Source organism: Apodemus sylvaticus, chromosome 12 (assembly GCF_947179515.1).
Source record: "Apodemus sylvaticus chromosome 12, mApoSyl1.1, whole genome shotgun sequence".
Classification (NCBI taxonomy): Eukaryota; Metazoa; Chordata; class Mammalia; order Rodentia; family Muridae; genus Apodemus; species Apodemus sylvaticus.
In genome coordinates, this window is record NC_067483.1 from 71,642,336 (window position 1) to 71,661,015 (window position 18,680).

General features: G+C 43.5%; 1 protein-coding gene across 2 annotated transcripts in view; it reads left to right on the forward strand.

Moving 5' to 3' along the window:
- F5 (coagulation factor V) overlaps positions 1-18,680 on the forward strand; it is an 81,969-nt gene that overhangs the window by 43,174 nt on the left and 20,115 nt on the right. The window contains exons 11-16 of one of the 2 annotated variants that reach the window (XM_052200006.1): positions 1,309-1,459; positions 4,645-4,857; positions 6,421-8,179; positions 8,234-9,169; positions 10,161-10,335; positions 13,034-13,270. In XM_052200006.1, coding sequence (XP_052055966.1) covers positions 1,309-1,459; positions 4,645-4,857; positions 6,421-8,179; positions 8,234-9,169; positions 10,161-10,335; positions 13,034-13,270 — 3,471 coding nt within the window. Of the gene's footprint in view, positions 1-1,308; positions 1,460-4,644; positions 4,858-6,420; positions 9,170-10,160; positions 10,336-13,033; positions 13,271-18,680 lie in introns of both variants that reach the window. The other variant, XM_052200005.1, reaches the window with a different exon arrangement.

Below are 18,680 nucleotides of genomic sequence, written 5' to 3' on the forward strand. Positions count from 1 at the left end.
AAAAGGGAAAATCATTTGAAGTGTAAATAAAAAATATATTGAAAAATAAAACCAAAGCCCAATATACAACTAGGAAAAAATGGGGTACAGAGCTAAACAAAGAATTTTCACCTGAGGAATATCAAGTGGCTGAGAAGCACCTAAAGGAATGTTCAACATCCTTAGTCATCAGGGAAATGCAAATTAAAACAATCCTGAGATTCTCACACCAGTCAGAATGGCTAAGATCAAAAACTCAGGAGAAAACAGGTGCTGGCAAGGATGTGGATAAATAGGAACACTCCTCCACTGCTGGTGGGGTTGCAAGCTGGTACAACCACTCTGGAAATCAGTCCAGCGGTTCCTCAGAAAACTGGAAATGATACTTCTGGAGGACCCCCCCTATACCACTCCTGAGCATATAGCCAGAGGATTCCCCAGCATGTAATAAGGATACATACACCACTATGTTCATAGCAGCCCTATTTATAATAGCCAGAAGCTGGAAAGAACCCAGATGTCCCTCAATGGAGGAATGGATGCAAAAAATGTGCTATATATACATAATGGAGTACTATTCAGCCATTAGAAACAATGAATTCATGAAATTCTTAGACAAATGGATGGAACTGGAGAACATCATCCTAAGTGAGGTAACCCAATCTCAAAAGAACACTCATGGTATGCACTCACTGATAAATGGATATTATCCTAGAAGCTTGGAATACCCAAGACACAATTCACATATCAAATGATGCCCAAGAAGAAGGAAGGAGAGGCTCCTGGTCCTGGAAAGGCTCAGTGCAGCAATGTCTGGCAATACGAGGACAGGGACTTGGGAAGGGGTGGGTTGGGGAACAGGGGGAGGGAAGAGGGCTTATGGGACTTTCTGGGAGGGGAGATCCAGGAAAGGGAAAATCACTTGAAATGTAAATGAAGAAAAAGAAAAAAAGAAAAATGAGAACATTTACAAGATCCTGATTCATTGGCGAAGTAAACACCATAGGGACCGATGGGTGTGGGGCTTTCCTGGTGCAGTGTCCTGGCCTTTCATCCATTTGGAACAGTCAGTCATTCATTCTGAAAAGTTTTCCATTACAGACGTACACTGACTTGCAGGTGCTGTACTGACTCGGAGTTTTCTCCCTGGGTATTTTTGAGTGAATTTTCTGGCTCCTTCTCTTTGTGTTCACATATTAGCTTTATCTCTGACAAGTGTTTGGTAGATACTGGCCTCTTAGGGGCCTGACACATGGCTTCTCTGGACCCCACGACCATAGGGAAATAGGTAGCCAATGGGAGCTGTGATCACTCCCTCTTCCCCTGCAGAGGGTGGCGGACAGGGAGCAGCAGGTCGTGTTTGCTGTGTTTGACGAGAACAAGAGCTGGTACATCGAGGACAACATCAACAAGTTCTGTGAGAATCCTGAAGAGGTGAAGCGTGATGACCCCAAGTTTTACGAATCAAATATCATGAGCAGTAAGTCAGATTCCCATCTCCTTCTGGTGGTCACAGTGTGTCTGTATCCAAAGGCAAAAATGTGATGCTGGATATAATCCTCTCCAGTGCACCCTCTCCTCTCCTCTCCTCTCCTCTCCTCTCCTCTCCTCTCCTCCCCTCCCTCTCCCCTCCCCTCCCCTCCCCTCCCCTCCCCTCCCCTCCCCTCTTCCCCTCCCCTCCCCTCCCCTCTTCCCCTCCCCTCCCCTCCCCTCTTCCCCTCCCCTCCTCTCCCCTCCCCTCATCTCCCCTCCCCTCCCCTCCCCTCCCCTCCCCTCATCTCCCCTCCCCTCCTCTCCTCTCCTCACAGCTCAAGGACTTGATGGCGGGACAAGACTGCATCCAAAGCCTATAGTCTGTTAGCAAAAGGCTCAAAGCCTGGTGATCCTTTAAGTCAGGATGGCATCCTGCTTGCAAAGTGTATTTGTGGGGGAAGGGTGGCACGTAATATGATGTGTGATATGTATGTGTGTGATTGTGGTGTGTGATTGTATGTGTGGTCATCTGTGGTGTGTGGTGTGTGTATGTTCTGTGACTGTGGTATGTGTGTGATTGTGTGTGTGTGTTATGTGGGGTAGTATGTGTGTGGTGTGTGTACGTGTGTAGTTGTTTGTGGTGTCTGTATGGTGTGTGTATAGTATGTGTGTGATTGTGTGTGTTTGGTATGTGGGGTAGTATGTATATAGTGTGTGTATGTGGTTGTTTGTGGTTTGTATGTAGTGTCTGTATGGTATACGTTTGTATGTGATGTCTCTGTGTGTTTGGTGCAGAGTGTGTGATATATGTGTGTGATTGTGTGGTCTGTGTATGTGTGTTTAACTGTAAACACTATAGGCAGTGAGGAAGGCCTGAGGTGGGGGAGGCATTGAGGCATTGAGGGCTTTGGTCAGTGGTACCTGAGGATTTTAGCAATGTTCATAGTGAATACCCTCTAGTTGATACCAGCACAGAAATGAGATGTTTTTAAAGAACACTGCATTGTGAAATCAAAGTCAACCAAAGTGACTCTGAGAGCCAAGCATCTCGGAGAGGCAGCGTGTACAGAGGTCGAGGGGAAAGTGAGTCATGAGGAGTTGGGAGCGGAGGGCAATCTCTCTGAGCACGTGCTATGATTCCGAAGTTCATTGTCATGAGACGTCTGAGATGAGGTTTTCTGTGGTGTCTGCAAGCGAATCTCCCCCCAACCACCAGTGTCCCCCACACCACTCCTCCACAGCCTTTTCTGACAGATAACCCCTTCCATGCTGGTGGCTTCCCCATGGTCCGTGCACAGAGCTCCAGGATAGACACTCAGCTTTCTTCACATCATTTCCTTTCAGTAATGGATCTGTGATAGCTCTAGACCAGTGCTGCCCAACAAAAATCACATGTGAGCCACTGACATAAAGTTTTCTGGGAAAATTGAAAAACAAAGAGAAATATGTGAAATTAATTAGAATAATGTTTTACTCAGCTCAGTATATTTCAGATACTGCCTTTCTGTTGTTCTTTGAGACAGTGTCTCGCTATATAGAGAAATTATAATTTTTAAATATAATAGAAAAATGAGATTTGTTTTATTACTGTCTGTCTTAGGCTTTTACTGCTGTGAACAGACACCATGGCCAATGCAAGTCTTATAAAGGACATTTAATTGGGACTAGCTTACAAACTCAGAGATTCGGTCCATTATCATCAAGGCTGGAGCCTGTCAGCATCTAGGCAGGCATGGTGCAGGAGGAGCTGAGAGTTCTACATCTTCATCTGAAGGCTGATAGTGGAACAGCCAGGCAGCTAGGGTGAAGGTATTAAAGCCTACACCCACAGTGACACACCTACTCCAACAAGGTCACACCTCTGAATCATGCCACTCCCTGGGCCATGCATATTCAAACCATGATGCTTTCTTTGCAGTAGGATATGTATTTATTGGTGCTTAAAGCTCATGTCAGTGGGTCCACATACACTTTAGTAGACATGTGTAACCAGTGTCCATCACATTAGACCCCTAAGAAAAGCATCTGGAATGATGTAGAACACACACCATCAGCTACTCTACATGAATTTGGTACAAAGTCACTTAAAATCTTTCTTTTAGTACCAAGCATCATACTAGGGTGTTGGTCACAGTGATAGCTTGTATGTATAGATTGTGCCCTCAAATTGGATCACCACACTCAGTACATATGGAAATTAAAATGTTACCTAAACTAGTCTTCCTTTAAAGGAAATAAAAATACATGAACTCAATACTTGTTAAGAATACACTGTTGCATGGAAACTGTTAGGTCAGCTGTGGGTTACAGATAATAGGTTTCCATGACAATTGTGCTAAGTCTTTTTGTGACATTCATTCTGCTCATATCTACTATGTCAAAAAGATAGAGTTCTTATACATAATCTTGTCTTCCCCCAGTAGATTCTTCTTGAACAATTTAAATCAATTATGAGAATACACTTATGGCATAGCATAAAGTAACATTTTTTAAAGACTTGTTTATGGTATGTATAAGAATACACTGTTGCTGTCTTCAGACACACCAGAAGAGGGCAATGAATCCCATTACAGATGGTGGTGAGCCATCATGTGGTTGCTGGGAATTGAACTCAGGACCTCTGGAAAAGCAGTCAGTGCTCTTAACCTCTGAGCCATCTTCTGGCCCATAAAGTAACATTTTTTAAAATATTTATTTATTTATTTATTTATTTATGTATTTATTTATTATATATGTGATTACACTGTAGCTGTCTTCAGACACTCCAGAAGAGGAAGTCAGATCTCATTATGGATGGTTGTGAGCCACCATGTGGTTGCTGGGATTTGAACTCAGGACCTTCAGAAGAGCAGTGCTCTTAACCACAGTCAGTGCTCTTAATCGCTGAGCCATCTCTCCAGCCCAAAGTAACATTTTATATCTGCCTAGTGGATGAGTGGCTAAATCAACTCGCATGGAAGGCTTGGTCCTCACCCTGACTTTTCTCACTTCGCTAACTTGGGAGCATTAGCCGTCACTTGCGAAGCTCAATGTGGCTGATGGCCTGCTCACACATAATCAGACCTTATAAACTTTATCTTAAATAATCACTGTTTTGATGCAGCCAAATGAACGTAGGGACTTGGGTATAATTAGAAGGTAAGAGTCCTCCTGTTGAACGGGCCTGGCATCTGACAGCTTTTTCTCTTTCAGCTATCAATGGCTACGTGCCTGAGAGCATTTCCACTCTAGGATTCTGTTTTGATGACTCTGTCCAGTGGCACTTCTGCAGTGTGGGAACTCATGATGATATTTTGACCATCCACTTCACTGGGCACTCCTTCATCTATGGGAGGAGGCACGAGGACACCTTGACCCTGTTCCCCATGCACGGTGAATCAGTGACTGTCACGATGGATAACATTGGTGAGTAAGAGTGGGGATACTTGGAGAGAGCTCAGGGGATTTCAGGTGGAAAGGGTCCACTGAGTCTCCAAATTACCACCACTCCTAGTGTGTCTCCAGGACCCCTGCAGTCTTGCCTTACACTGCTTCTTGTGGTTTATAGTTGGGAAATTAACTTGCACTTCCCTGGAACAACTGAGCAATAAAGACATAGGCAGAAGATAAAGGAAACCATGGAGAACCAGCATAAAGACATTAGCTATGAAAACAACACTTGATGTCTTCCCTCAGGTCTTGTTCACCTTTTGATGAAGCACTAGCATAGAATTTGCCAACTAGGACATAGTAAGTGTCTAGTGAGCCCCAGGACAACCCATGTCCACCTCCCTGGAATTGTTGGTTGTTTAGATTTGTTTATTTATTTTATGTATGTGAGTATACTGTCTCTGCCCTCAGACACAGCAGAAGAGGGCATTGGATCCCATTATAGATGTTTGTAAGGCACCATGTGGTTGCTGGGAATTGAACTCAGGACCTCTGTAAGAACAGTCAATGCTCTTAACTGCTGAGTCATCACTCCAGCCTACCCCCACCGGAGCTGTTTTTACAAACATGTGATACCATGCCTAGCTTTTAAGAAAACAAAACAAACAAACAAAAAAAACCATGAATTCTGAGGATCAAACTTAGGTCCTTGGGCAGGTGAACCATCTCCTAGACCCACTTTTCAGTTCTTAGCAGAGACCATCCCACCCTCTGTTGAACAGTAATTAGATAATCCTTGGAGGCTGTCTCAGAGACCGCAGTGGCATATAACACCCAAGTTCAAAACATGCTCTGCCACTCAGTGTTTTTGCAACTTTAGACAGGTTACCTGCCCTCACTAGTCCTTAAGTCACTCATCTGAAATTCAGGGAAGTGCTTTACAGAGTTGCACCAGCTCCTAACTGTAAGATATGCCAAGTGCTTAGCACTCAACACACAGTTCCCACTGGAGATGTCCCAGGTTATCTTTAGTGTGTCAGTAATTCACTTTCAATGTAACTCAAACTCACTCTGTCCCCACATACATCATTTCCTAGAAATACTTAAATATCCTTTTTTTTGTGAAAAGACAACCTCACCATCACTTCCCAAACTCCCCAAGTCTTAGACAAAATGTACAACTGAGAAGATATTAATGATTTTTCAAGGTCCATTTTATCATCAATCCTTGCCATCTTTTTCTTGATATATTCTAAAACAGTAACTCTTGAACAATCCAAATCAAACCGAAAGTCTATTTTTCTCCTTAATCTCCACATATCATAAATACCATAGCCTATAAGTACATTAACCTTGTGGTTAGATGCCAAAAAAATATCAAGTTATATTTTCCTTAAATTCCTAAATACCTTATTCTTGGTTTTTCCTTTTTATGTTGCCATGGCTCAGTAACTCATCATTCTTAGAAGAGTCTGATCTGTAGCCCAAATGTGGCTACCTCTGGTTAAAATTCACTAGAAATTTTTTTCCCCAACAGATCCTCCTGTTTTTGTAACTTTTCCTGAGCTTTAAACCTTCTCTTCTCTGTCTTTTATGAAGGAACTTGGATGTTGGCCACCATGAATTCCAATCCAAAACGCAAAAATCTAAGACTGAGATTCAGGGATGTTAAGTGTGTCCGGAATGATGACTATGAAAACTCATACGAGATTTATGAACCTGTTGCACCTACATCCATGACAACTCGGAAAATTCATGGACCCTCAGAAAATGACTATGGCTTCGACACTGACGATCATGATTACCAGTCCATACTGGCATCAGAACTAGGAATTAGGTCATTCAGAAACTCATCGTTGAATCCAGAAGAAGATGAATTCAATTTCACTGCCCTTGCTCTAGAGCACAGCTCTGAGTTCATATCTCCAAGGACAGACAGAGTTGTTGACTCAAACTCTTCAAGAAACCTTAGTAAGATCATCAATAATGACCTCAAAGACTCTCAAAGACCACTTTCTGGCTCAGGAGCCACTAAGGCTGGTACCCTCCTTGGAAACCTCACTGGCTTGGATGAGAACTCCATCCTCAACCCTTCTACAGAACATGGTTCCAGATCATATCATGAAAATGATATGGAAAATCCACAGTCAGACATCACAGTGGTATACCTGCTTCCTCTTGGTGCAAAAGGATCAGCGAGTCAAGAACAGGCTAAACCTAAAACAATCAAGACGGGAAGGCCTCACGTGATGAAGCACAGGTTCTCCTGGATGAAAGCGCCAGCTGGTAAAACTGGGAGGCATCCAAACCCAAAGAATAATTATTCCAGAATAAAGTCTGAGGAGGACATTCCTAGTGATTTGTTACTCTTAAAACAAAAGATCGCATCCAAATTTTTGAACAGACGATGGCATGTGGCTTCTGAAAAGGGTAGTTATGAACTAATACCAGCAGATGGTGAAGACACAGATGTTGATAAGCTGACAAATAGCCCTCAAAATCAGAATATCTCAATGCCTTGGGGAGATATCACCTCCCACACAAACATAACAGGAAAGCTAAGTGGCCTCCCAAAGTTTTCTGGAGTTAGACGTAAATCATCACAAGTAAGACAGGAGGAAAACAGTGGTTTTAAGAAAAGACAGTTGCTCATCAGGACACGGAAGAAGAAAAATAGGAAGCATACACTACACAGTCCACTATCTCCAAGAGGCTTTCATCCTCTGAGAGTAGCTGATCATTCCCCATTTTTAGACAGGAGACTACTTAATCACTCACTGTTATTCCACAAGTCCAATGAAATAGCTCTTTCCACGGACCTGAATCAGACCTCCCCTTCAATGAATATTGACAGGTCAATTCTTGACTCTGATCAGAGCCCCTCAAATGACACTGAGCAGAAGAGCTCTTCTTTAGATCTTTATCAGTCAGTGCCTCCAGAGGAACAGTCTCCAACATTTCCTGCCCAAGATCCTGATCAAACACACTCTACCACAGATCCTAGCTACAGACCCTCTTCTCCAGAGCACAGCCATGGACTTGATTATGACCTAAGCCATGAATTATACCATGATGACACTGGTCAAGCATCTTTCTTTCCAGACCAAAGTCAGAAGTCACCTCTTTCTTCAGATGATGACCAAGCAATCCCTTCCTCAGACTTAAGCCTCTTTACCATCTCTCCAGAATTGGATCAGACAATTATTTACCCAGACCTGGGTCAGGTGCTCCTTTCTCCCAATAACAACCAGAAGACTTCTCCAGACCTTGATCAGGTGCCCCTTTCTCCAAATGACAACCAGAAGACCTCCCCATATCTGGGTCAAGTGCCCCTTTCTCCAGACGACAGCCAGAAGACCTCCTCCCCAGACCTGGGTCAGGAGTTCCTTTTTCCTGATGACAGCCAGAAGACCTTCTCAGACCTGGGTCAAGTGTCTCTTTCTCCACATGACAACCAGAAGACTTCCCCAGATCTGGGTCAGGTGCCCCTTTCTCCAGATGATAGCCAAATGACTTCCCCAGACCTGGGCCAGGTGCCCCTTTTTCCAGATGACAACCAGAAGACCTCTTCTCCAGATCTGGGTCAAGTGCCCCTTTTTCCTGATGACAGCCAGAAGACTCACTTCCTAGACCTGGATCAGATACCTATCTTCTCAGATCAAAACCAGGAGACCTCCTCCACAGACCGTAGCCTACTGACTCTCTCTCCAGATTTTGGTCAGACAGACCTTTCCCCAGACTTGGATCAGATGCCCTTTTCTTCAGATGACAGTCAGGTGACCCTTTCCCCAGACCTCAGTCTCTTGACCCTCTCGCCAGATTTTAATGATATAATCCTATCCCCAGACCTTGGTCAGGTGACTCTCTCTCCAGACCTCATCCAGACAAACTCTGCTCTTAATCACAGGCACAAAACATCCTCTGCAGACCCTGGCCAAGCATCCTACCGTCCAGATTCTGGTGAGGTTTCATCACTTTCAGAACTGAATCACACTCTTCCTCATCCAGATCTCATTCACATACCACCTCCTTTACCATCTCCCACACTCAACACTTCTTTGCCAAAGAAATTTAACCCTCTTGTTGTAGTAGGTCTCAGTAGAGTGGATGGAGATGACGTTGAGATTATTCCAAGTGAGGAGCTAGAGAGCATAGATGAAGATTATGCCGAGGATGACTACGTAACCTATAATGACCCCTATAAAACAGACACCAGGACAGATGTCAACTCCTCCAGAAATCCTGATACTATTGCAGCAGGGTACCTCCGCAGCCATGGTGGAAACAAAAAATTCTACTATATTGCTGCTGAAGAAATATCCTGGGATTATTCAAAGTTTGCACAAAGGTTTGGCTAGTTTTCTCTTTACACTCTCATTCTTTGTCACCACTGCTATGAAAATCACCTACATAATTTCTTTGGGATGATTTTGAACAAATTATACTTTATACAGTCTGAATCTCCAGTGATATTTCCTTTGCCATTTTTAATATTAGCTTCTATGCTTTGGATGACACCCAGGCAAAACAAGAACCATTACCGTGGAAGTTTGTGGTATTCCATCTGTCCATTGATATTTTGTACCTGTATCTCAAGAGTCCTATCATGAAAATCTTTGCTCAAATCAGTGTCTTAAAAACTTGTGGATAATTATGCTTTAGCAAAATCAAAACTCAGAATAGCCACTCTTAAGGTAAAAGGCCACTTATCCATTGAATTATTATACATACTGTAGAAATACTATAGGAATTTACTGTGTGGACTATAGCAATACTATGTATGTTTAATAAATGAGACTTGATGCAGCCCAAAAGATCCTAGGAAGTCTTACCTAAGAAAATATATTTGAGCAGGAAATTAAAACATATGTAGTCACCCACGTTTCCATTTACATATATTCACTAGCTTATTGATGAAATGGTTCTTAAATATTCTATGCTACCAAGCAGATTATTTAAGTTCTTTTCAATTTTTTATTTTTATTTTATATGAATGTATTAGTACCTGCATGTATGTATGTGAGTCATGTATGTGCCTGGTACCTTCAAGTGCCAGAATATCCATTATATTATATTATATTATATTATATTATATTATATTATATTATATTATATTATATTATATTAATTATATCATATCATATCATATCATATCATATTATATTATATTATATTTTATATATGTATTAGTAACTAGAACTGGAGTTACAAGTGGTTGTAAGTGTGCCAAAGTGGGTTCTGGGAACCAAACCTGGGTACCCTGAATGACTGAACTATCTCGTAAATTTTTTCTATAGTTTTTAATTTATTTTAAATGAATACTATTGCCATCGCTTTAGTGAAATGGACCATGAAGACGCAGACCACACTCCAAAGGACACCACATACAAGAAAGTCGTTTTCAGAAAATATCTTGATAGTACTTTCACAAGTCGTGATCCTCAGGCAGAATACGAGGAGCACCTTGGTATTCTTGGTCCTGTAATTCGGGCTGAAGTGGATGATGTGATCCAAGTAAGTCATCTTTTGAACCCTCTAGATCTTCAGGGGACTTTCCACAAGCACCAAAACTTGCTAAGGTGGAGGCAACAAAACTGTAGGTGATCAGCTTCCCAGAATTAACAAATAATTGTGTTTTTTCCCCACAAAGATTGCTTGGCTATTTGACAATTTTTGAGCTACAGAAAAGATCTTATACTTTTTATCAGTGAAAATGATTTAATCTGGAAGAAATATCACTGAGATTTCTGGCTGAAGCCAGCCTATCTTGAGCCAACATGGAAAATGAGTCAACAATATTTTATGGCTAAGGTGGGGACAGTAAAAGCATTGATTTATAAAAGTTAACCCATACTTTCTTAAGAGACAAGATAGTGAAATGAAAGGAATCTAGAAAACAGAGTAAAGATGTCTCTCTGCCCTAAAATGGGCCAGTTTCTTAAGTATTGTACAAGACTTAGTCATTGATTGTTTTCAAAATTCTGTATCCAGTTCCCAGATAATAGCTTATTTTTATTGATATGCAATATCTGCACAACCTGAATTCAAATTGGGTGTCTTTATTAAGCAGGCCAGCGACACAGAATGCATATTATAGGAAGTTTATAAAGACAAAGAGCATAGAAAACTACATCCTGGTTGGTAGTTACAGGAGGAAGGAAGCAAGCAGTTTTACAGTAGCCAAGAACTTGCAGTTAGCTGGGGCCCTTTGAGCCTGGGTTTCTAGAACAGTGTTGGATGCTTTCCCATGGGACTTTTCAGGGCAGTGGTTAAAAATCAAAGATTGCTTCAGCTGAGACAAGATAGAGAAACCATTACCCTGTTACATCATAACAGAGTTTATCTCCCCCATCCTTCCTCACCTCACATATCAAACAATAAACAAAATAACAATAACAACAAGCAAGCAAAACACATGAGAAAATGATATGGTTCTAAAGCAAACCATTCTGGTGTCCAAAAACATAACCTTTTACCGGTGCATTTGCCAAATTGTCAATGACCATTTGTTCCTTTTCAAAGAGCACACAGAGGGTAGGGAGATGGCTCAGGGGGGTAAAGAGTAACAGCTTAGCATGGAACATGCAAGACCCTGTCCTTGAACTCCAACACATCCAGACCAACCAATCATAAAAGACAATGGAAATCTGTTTTAGTCAGCTTTCTGTTGCTGTGGTAAAACACCTGAGATAGGAACTCAAAGGAGGAAAAACTTCTTTTAGCCATGATTTCATCCATGGTTGCTTGACTCCTTTGCTTCGCATCCTCCATGAGGCTGGACAAGATGGCTGCTCACCTCAAGGTGGCTAGAACTTAAAGAGAAAGAAAGGAAGGTGCCAATATCCTGAAATCACTTCCAGGCATGCTCCAAGTACTCTATTTTTCTTCTATTAAGCATGTGGCCCCACATCCAAAGGTTTTACCTCCCAAAGTGTCACAGGCTGGTGACTAAGCCATCATCATCAACACATGGTTTTGGGGGCATAAAACAATAATGAGATAGAAGTCTCTTAATGGTTCTATACATTCCCTGAAAACATAGGAAGCTTTCTGTCAAGTGATTGGTCACTAGTAGTCACAGAGGAAAGCAACCAGAAGATTCCCCCATGAGCCTGATGACTCTATGCCCAGTCTCAGCTGTCACCAGGGTTCTTAGTCCATCTCTGCATTTTCCAACCTAGCCACACCCAGTCATTCCCTGCAGACATCTTTCTGTTCTTTTGGGAACCAGAAATGACTCTCTTCTGATTTGTTCACTCTACAAAGGTCAATCTCATTCTTCCTGAGAACCTTTCCATGGTTCTTCCAAATTCTCCTAAACATTCAGCTGGCAGCTGTGTTTCCAAGGCAGCCCTCCCAAACCCATTCACAGTCTGTTCATAGCACCTGTTACATCCAGATTCGTGCTTTGGGTCCACACCCGTCTGTCTCTCTTCAGAATTCCAAAAGCTTATTACAATCAAGAACCATGCCTTATTCGTGTTCAGATCTCACTTGTGGGTATGTTAGATCCTTGTTGCTGTGACAAAATACACAGGAGAAACTATTTAAAAGGAAAGATCTCTTTTGGTTTATGGGTTTAATGCTTTGGGTTTATAGTTACCTGTTCTCCGTCTCTGTGGAGGCAGAGTATCATGGCAGGAAGCATAGCTGCTTTTCTTGTGGAGTCCTGGAAGCGGACAATAAAAAGAAGGGATCAGGCAGATGATATTCGTATCAAGGGTGTGCCCCAGAGAGCCTCTTCCTTCATCTAGGTTCAACCTCCTGGTTTTCACCACCTTCCAATATGATCAGATTATGAATCTGCCATCATATTTATCTGTTGGTCAGAACCCTTATGGTAATAATCATCATCCTGAAGTCCCACAACCAAACAAGTTCTCAACCCACGAGTCTGGAACAGACACTTTGAACGTTAGAGAGGTAACTTATGATAGCTTAGCTTGAGCCTAAGAACACATTTTTTGTGTTTCTAGGGTTAAGTTGCTCAGGCCCTAACTCATGTGATCATTGGTAAAATATATCAAGTAATATGCATAAATTAATTTGCAAGTATAAGCATCCAGTATACCCTATCTCTAATGTCATAACTGCCTGTTACAGCCTGTAGTGTTGTGGTTTGAGTTTGGTGTTTCTTGGTATGTTAATACATTTGTAAGTCACTTTCCCTCTCTCTCTCTCTCTCTCTCTCTCTCTCTCTCTCTCTCTCTAGGTTCGATTTAAAAATTTAGCATCCAGACCATATTCTCTTCATGCCCATGGACTTTCCTATGAAAAGTCCTCAGAGGGAAAGACTTATGAAGATGATTCTCCTGAATGGTTTCAAGAAGATGATGCTGTCCAGCCCAACAGCAGTTATACATATGTATGGCACGCCGTAGAGCGCTCGGGACCAGAGAACCCTGGCTCTGCCTGCAGGGCTTGGGCCTACTATTCTGCAGTGAATGTGGTAGGTTCCAAGTTCTGATCTCTCCCTCATCATATAGCCATCCTTCACCATTTCTTGTTAAAGGCTTCTCTCCTGGGAGCTGGGTGGTAGTGGCGCACACCTTTAATCTCAGCACTCAGGAGGGAGAGGCAGGCAGATCTGAGTCTGAGGCCAGCCTGGTCTACAGAGTGAGTTCCAGGACAGCCAGGGTTACACAAAGAAACCCTGTCTTAAAACCTAACACCCCACCACCACACACACACACCAAAAAGGCCTCTTCTGCTTTTGAGGGGCACAAGAAAGGGCTGCCTTCCACAGTATGGCTGCCATAGCCAGGAATTCTCCATCAAAATGGAGCAGAGAAAAGAGTTCATCCAATGGACGTCATGGGAATTGCATAAATGAGGTGTGCTCACAGAGAAATGTGCTCATTAACAATTCAAAAGTAGTTTAGTCTTAAACCAGGCTTTGGGGGACTGCAGGGGTCAGGAGAGGGCCAGGGAAGGACTGAGCCAACTGTGGGCACAGATCACATGATGCTGGGTTGGGGAGTTTAAGGAACAAAGTTTTTCCCTGCACCAACTAAGCTGGGAGGATATTCAATTTGTTACTTCATGAATAGCCTTTGTTAATAAAGAATTTTTTGTATTTTGATAATAAGTCAATCCTGTTCTGAGTTAAATAAGGACACAGGGAGGAGGCTGCGGGTGTCCCCATAGCAATAATCCAGGCACATTCCCCCGGGAAGCTCCCACAGGAAGGTAGGAATAACTAGTTTCTCTAGACAAACTGTATTGACCATGGCCGGCTGTGCTGACCGCCGCTGCCCCCCCCCACCAATCCTCTTGGCTGGCCTTCGGTGCCTAGGAAAGCCAGAGGGAGCCAGCATCCACAGAGGTCTTTGCACAGTGAGACCCCCAGACGAGAAGTGGCTGAGGGCTATTCCCAGGTTCACAGCCAACAAAACACAGAGCCCTGTCTACCTCACTAAGAGCAACCACGGTTACAATCAGGTACCTCTGCAGACAGTGGCTCTTCCGTGGGCAGCAGCTGGTAATTCTGTAACAGAAGCTGATTAATAGTTTGGTTAGAAAATTTTTTTATTTGCTGTTGGAGGAATGTAGAAACAAGATTAGTTAGTCAGGGAGCAAACAATAACACCAGGAAGATGACTAGAAAAGGTGTTACAAAAGGAAGTATCCACTTCCATATAGGGTTTTCGAAAATGCCAGAACTGGAGGTCTCACGATCTCTGAAGTTCTTTATGTCTGACTGAAGCTCCTGGACTTTGTTTCTCACTATCCTAGATTGGTTGACATAGAAACAGCATTCTTTATGGAGGAACAGGCAAAGACCACCTTCTTTAGCTGTCAGGACATCTAGGCACCGTTGGTTCTGAAGCACCACGGCTGCCAAAGAATTGATCTGCTTCTGGATAGTAAGCACAGTTTCAGTCATTCCCTGGGGATGGCTTTTAAACTGGGAAGTGAATGTATTGTACTGGGCCAGAGAAGTCGTTATTCCTGCCACACCAGTACCAACACCTATGGCTATTCCTGTAGCGACCAAGAGTGGCATGATCTGAGCTGCCCTCTCATGTCGAGCAGCTATCATATCTACAACTGGGATTGGCAGAGGCTCATTTTCATGGATTACTTCCAGCTCAGGGAAAAGGAGTACCAATGTGCAAACTCCTGACTAGCTGGCAGTTAGGCAATGTTATACCTGAGTGCCACAAAGAATTGATGTGTTCTGGATTGCAGGGCATTGTGGCAGAGATGATATATCAAGGCTTACGGTTTTATTACAGTCTAGGGAGCTTAGTGTTCCTACAGAACGTGTCCCAGAGGTCTTAAAACAGTTTGCCATGCCAAAGAGAGGGACAGAAGTCATGACATCGGAGTCAGGATAGCTAACAAAAGGTGAGGTAAGGTTATTTGGCAGTATCACTGGAGATGCTGTAAGTGACAGTTTTGAGTCAATTCCTGGGGGTACACATAACCAACAATCTTTAAAGCGACCAGGCCTGGTGACATTAAGAAGCTGGTATGCTGAGATCAGGGTTTGAAGCAACAGGTGAAATGACAAGTTAGTGCCATTTATGAGGGGTGCTATCAAAGAATCAAGGACTCAGAGGAGTGTTTAATTATCTCGCCCACTTTTCCAATATCTAGGGGTTGGGCGATTGAGATATATTTTCTCTGAATATGGATGGTACTTACTGGGGAACTGGGCTGGTTTTTACGATAGAGCTTACCAACAACTCCTGTCTCCCACCTGGAATCCCACGGGTCTTATATGTAGAAGAAAAGTGTCTTGCGGTGTTGATAGAAGAAATGATTGACCCGTGATCCTAGCATATGTATCTGACAAGACCAATATGGGCAGCCGCCATATTCATCTGGCCATTTTTTAAATAATCTGTCTGGTCAAAGAGAAAGCAAGTATAGAGATCATAATACTTAGATGGGATAACAGATACAGGGATGATCGTGATTTGAATCGGTTCCTGGCATCTGGCTATGGAGCAGTTTCCCGACCCTATTTGGAAAGACTGTTTGTTATCTGTGATAACAAACAAGGTTTCTTGAACCTTGAATCTCCAGATGTAAGGATTGCCCTGGATGGAAACAAAGAACAGCAGGGGTAGGACAAGAAACCCATGTCTAGTCCAATGAGGTCGAGCTCGGCTGCCGGAGTGGAGTCTCATGTTCTGGAATTGGGGACAAGGTGGATGGGCTCGATGTCCTCTGGAGCTTAATAGAGCACGGTCCTGTCAGGGTTGATGTGTATGAAGAAGAATCATTTTTAGGTGGAGGGATGAAAGGTTTAAGGTGAGATAGGTGGACCCAATAAGAAAATCCTTCGAGTTTAGCAGCTGTAGGGGTCACGAGAATCACCTTAAAAGGGCCCTGCCATTTGGGAGAAAGGGGTGAGGGCTGATGATCTGGAGGGGATAAGAGGACTTGGTCTCCAGTGTTGACAGGTAGTGGACAGGAGACAGTCTGTGGCCGCGGTAGATGGTGGTCAGCAAAGTCCCATAGGAGAGAGCGAAGGTGGCAAAGCAATGGGGTGAGTAGGTGGTCTGGGAGGGGAGAGCATTTGGGTGAAAGACCAGGAGTTAAAACTGGACGTCCATACATGAGTTCAAAGGGTGAGATAAGAGGTCGCTTGGGGAGAGCTCGTAGCCTGAAAAGAGCCAGAGGTAGGAGTTTTACCCAGTCAAGTTGAAGTTCCTGTGATAGCTTAGCAAGAGTGGTTTTTAAAGAGCGATTAGTTCTTACTACCTTATCTGAAGATTGAGGATGGTAGAGAATGTGAAAATGCCAAGGGATGTTTAAGGCCTTAGATAGATTCTGAGAGATCTGGCAAGTAAATTCAGGACCATTGTCTGACTGAAGGGAGGCTGGAACACCAAATCAGGGGATGATCTCTCAGAGGAGGAGATCATAGACTGTCTGAACCCTTTTGTTAGTGGTGGGAAAGGCTTCTACCCACCCCGAGAAGGTGTCCACCAAGACCAGGAGGTACTTGGCATGCTTGACAGTAGGCATATGGGTAAAGTCAAGTTGCCAGTCAGTTCCAGGAAGGGAACCTCTAGCCTGATGGGTAGGGAAAGGGGAACTACGATATCTTGAGTTGGAATTTGACATCTGACAGATTTTACAAGAAGCAGTGATAGATTTTAAGAAATTTAAGTGTATACTTATGTTTACTTACTTTTAAGAAATAAATTTAAACAAACTAACTGTCAGGCTGCATTGTTCAAACATGGAAAATGTAGCTTGGAGCAGACATGAAGAACAAGATGTGCAGTGTTTGTCTTGGAGTTTTTCAAAATTTACTGGCTTTAAGGCTGCCTTTCTGAGACCAGCCAGAAGGCATGTAACAAACCTGTCTCTGGCTAAAAGACCACCTATGGAATTGTAATTCCACTGAGGGTCCTGTCAGGCACTGTCTCGGATCCAATTGGATAGGTTCTGTCTATCTGGTGAATTTCGTCTGCATGCATTCTTGCCTCTTCCCAAACTCGCCTGCATTCATCAGGAAGTAAATTGTTAGTAAGAATCATATGGATATCATGGAAAGTCAAGCTGTAAGGTTGAGTAATGTACTGAAACTCTCTAATAAAGTTAGAGGAGTTAGAAGTATAAGAATCCAGTCTACTTTCTATTTGAGAAAGTTCACTCAACAAGAAAGGAACATGTACTCTAACCAGACCATCAATTCCAGCCACTTCCCTCAGAGGAAGGACTGGCGCTGGGTCAGGTGTCCTCAGAGGAGAAGAACTTGGGGGTTTGGCTGTAGCCTTAGAACGTGTAATCGGAGGGGTAAAGGTTGGCGCTAGTTCAGGGTGTTTGGAGTGACCTGTAGCTGGCACAGAGGGAGAGGAGGGATCTGGGGAGGTCGGGTTGGTAAGACTCCGGGACCTGGTGTGAAGGAGAGACCGAGGCTGCAGTTTGGGATTTCGCAGTCCCAATAGACCTGCCGTGGATGGGTGGTGGCTCCTCAGCGGGATCAAAAGTAGCACCATCTAGCGGAGGGTGGGTAGGTTTCATGGCTAGGAGAAGCTGGGATGGGGAACAGGCAGAGCAGAGGGAAGGTTTAGAGCAGAGATAGATAAAAGCCTGAACATATAGAACTTGGTCCCATTTACCGGATTGCTGGCAGTATAAATTAAGATCCCTTAAAACAATTGGATCTAGGGTGCCATTAGGTGGCCATTTGGAATTATTGTCTAACTTATATTGAGTCCAGACCTTATTACAGAGGTTTATTAGTTTTGACCGCCTCAAAATGGGCGTTAGTTTCAGAGACTTGAGATTTTCCAGAAGACATCCCAGTGGAGTGCCTGGAGGTACTGCTGGAGACAATTTATTGCGCATCAGGTGGGTGGGAAGTTGCTAGATATATTTCAGCGTCCTGAAAGAAATTGCAACAAAATGCACCTAAGCTAAAGGGCCTAGGCCGTCACGAAGGCCTTTAGGAGCTGAAACGTTCTCAGGATGTCGGAGGAAGTGCCCGTCTGTGCCAGGACTTTGTCTGCAGCTGTAAAAGCTAATGGGGAATTTTAGGGTCACTTCCGGATTGGGGTACACCCGAGGGGTTAAATGTCCTATCACGAATGTTAGCTGGAGAGGCAAATCTTAGCTCTAGAAAAGGTTGGCCAGATCCCTTCTTCAGGGAGTGTGGAACTGTTTGGTCTAGTAGCCCAGAGACAACCCACGTGGCAAGCTGTAGCACACAGCTCTCGTGATGAAGCCCGTGAGTCTCAGGCTGCAAAATCCACGGTGGCGGGTGTCTGCAGTCCTGTCCGTAGCGGTTGCAGGCAGAATCTCCTGGCTGAACTTGCCAAATGTTGTTTTTTTCCACACAGGTCGTCTGCCTACACCACAGCACAGGTCACTTGTCTGCCCACCGCATGGGCCGC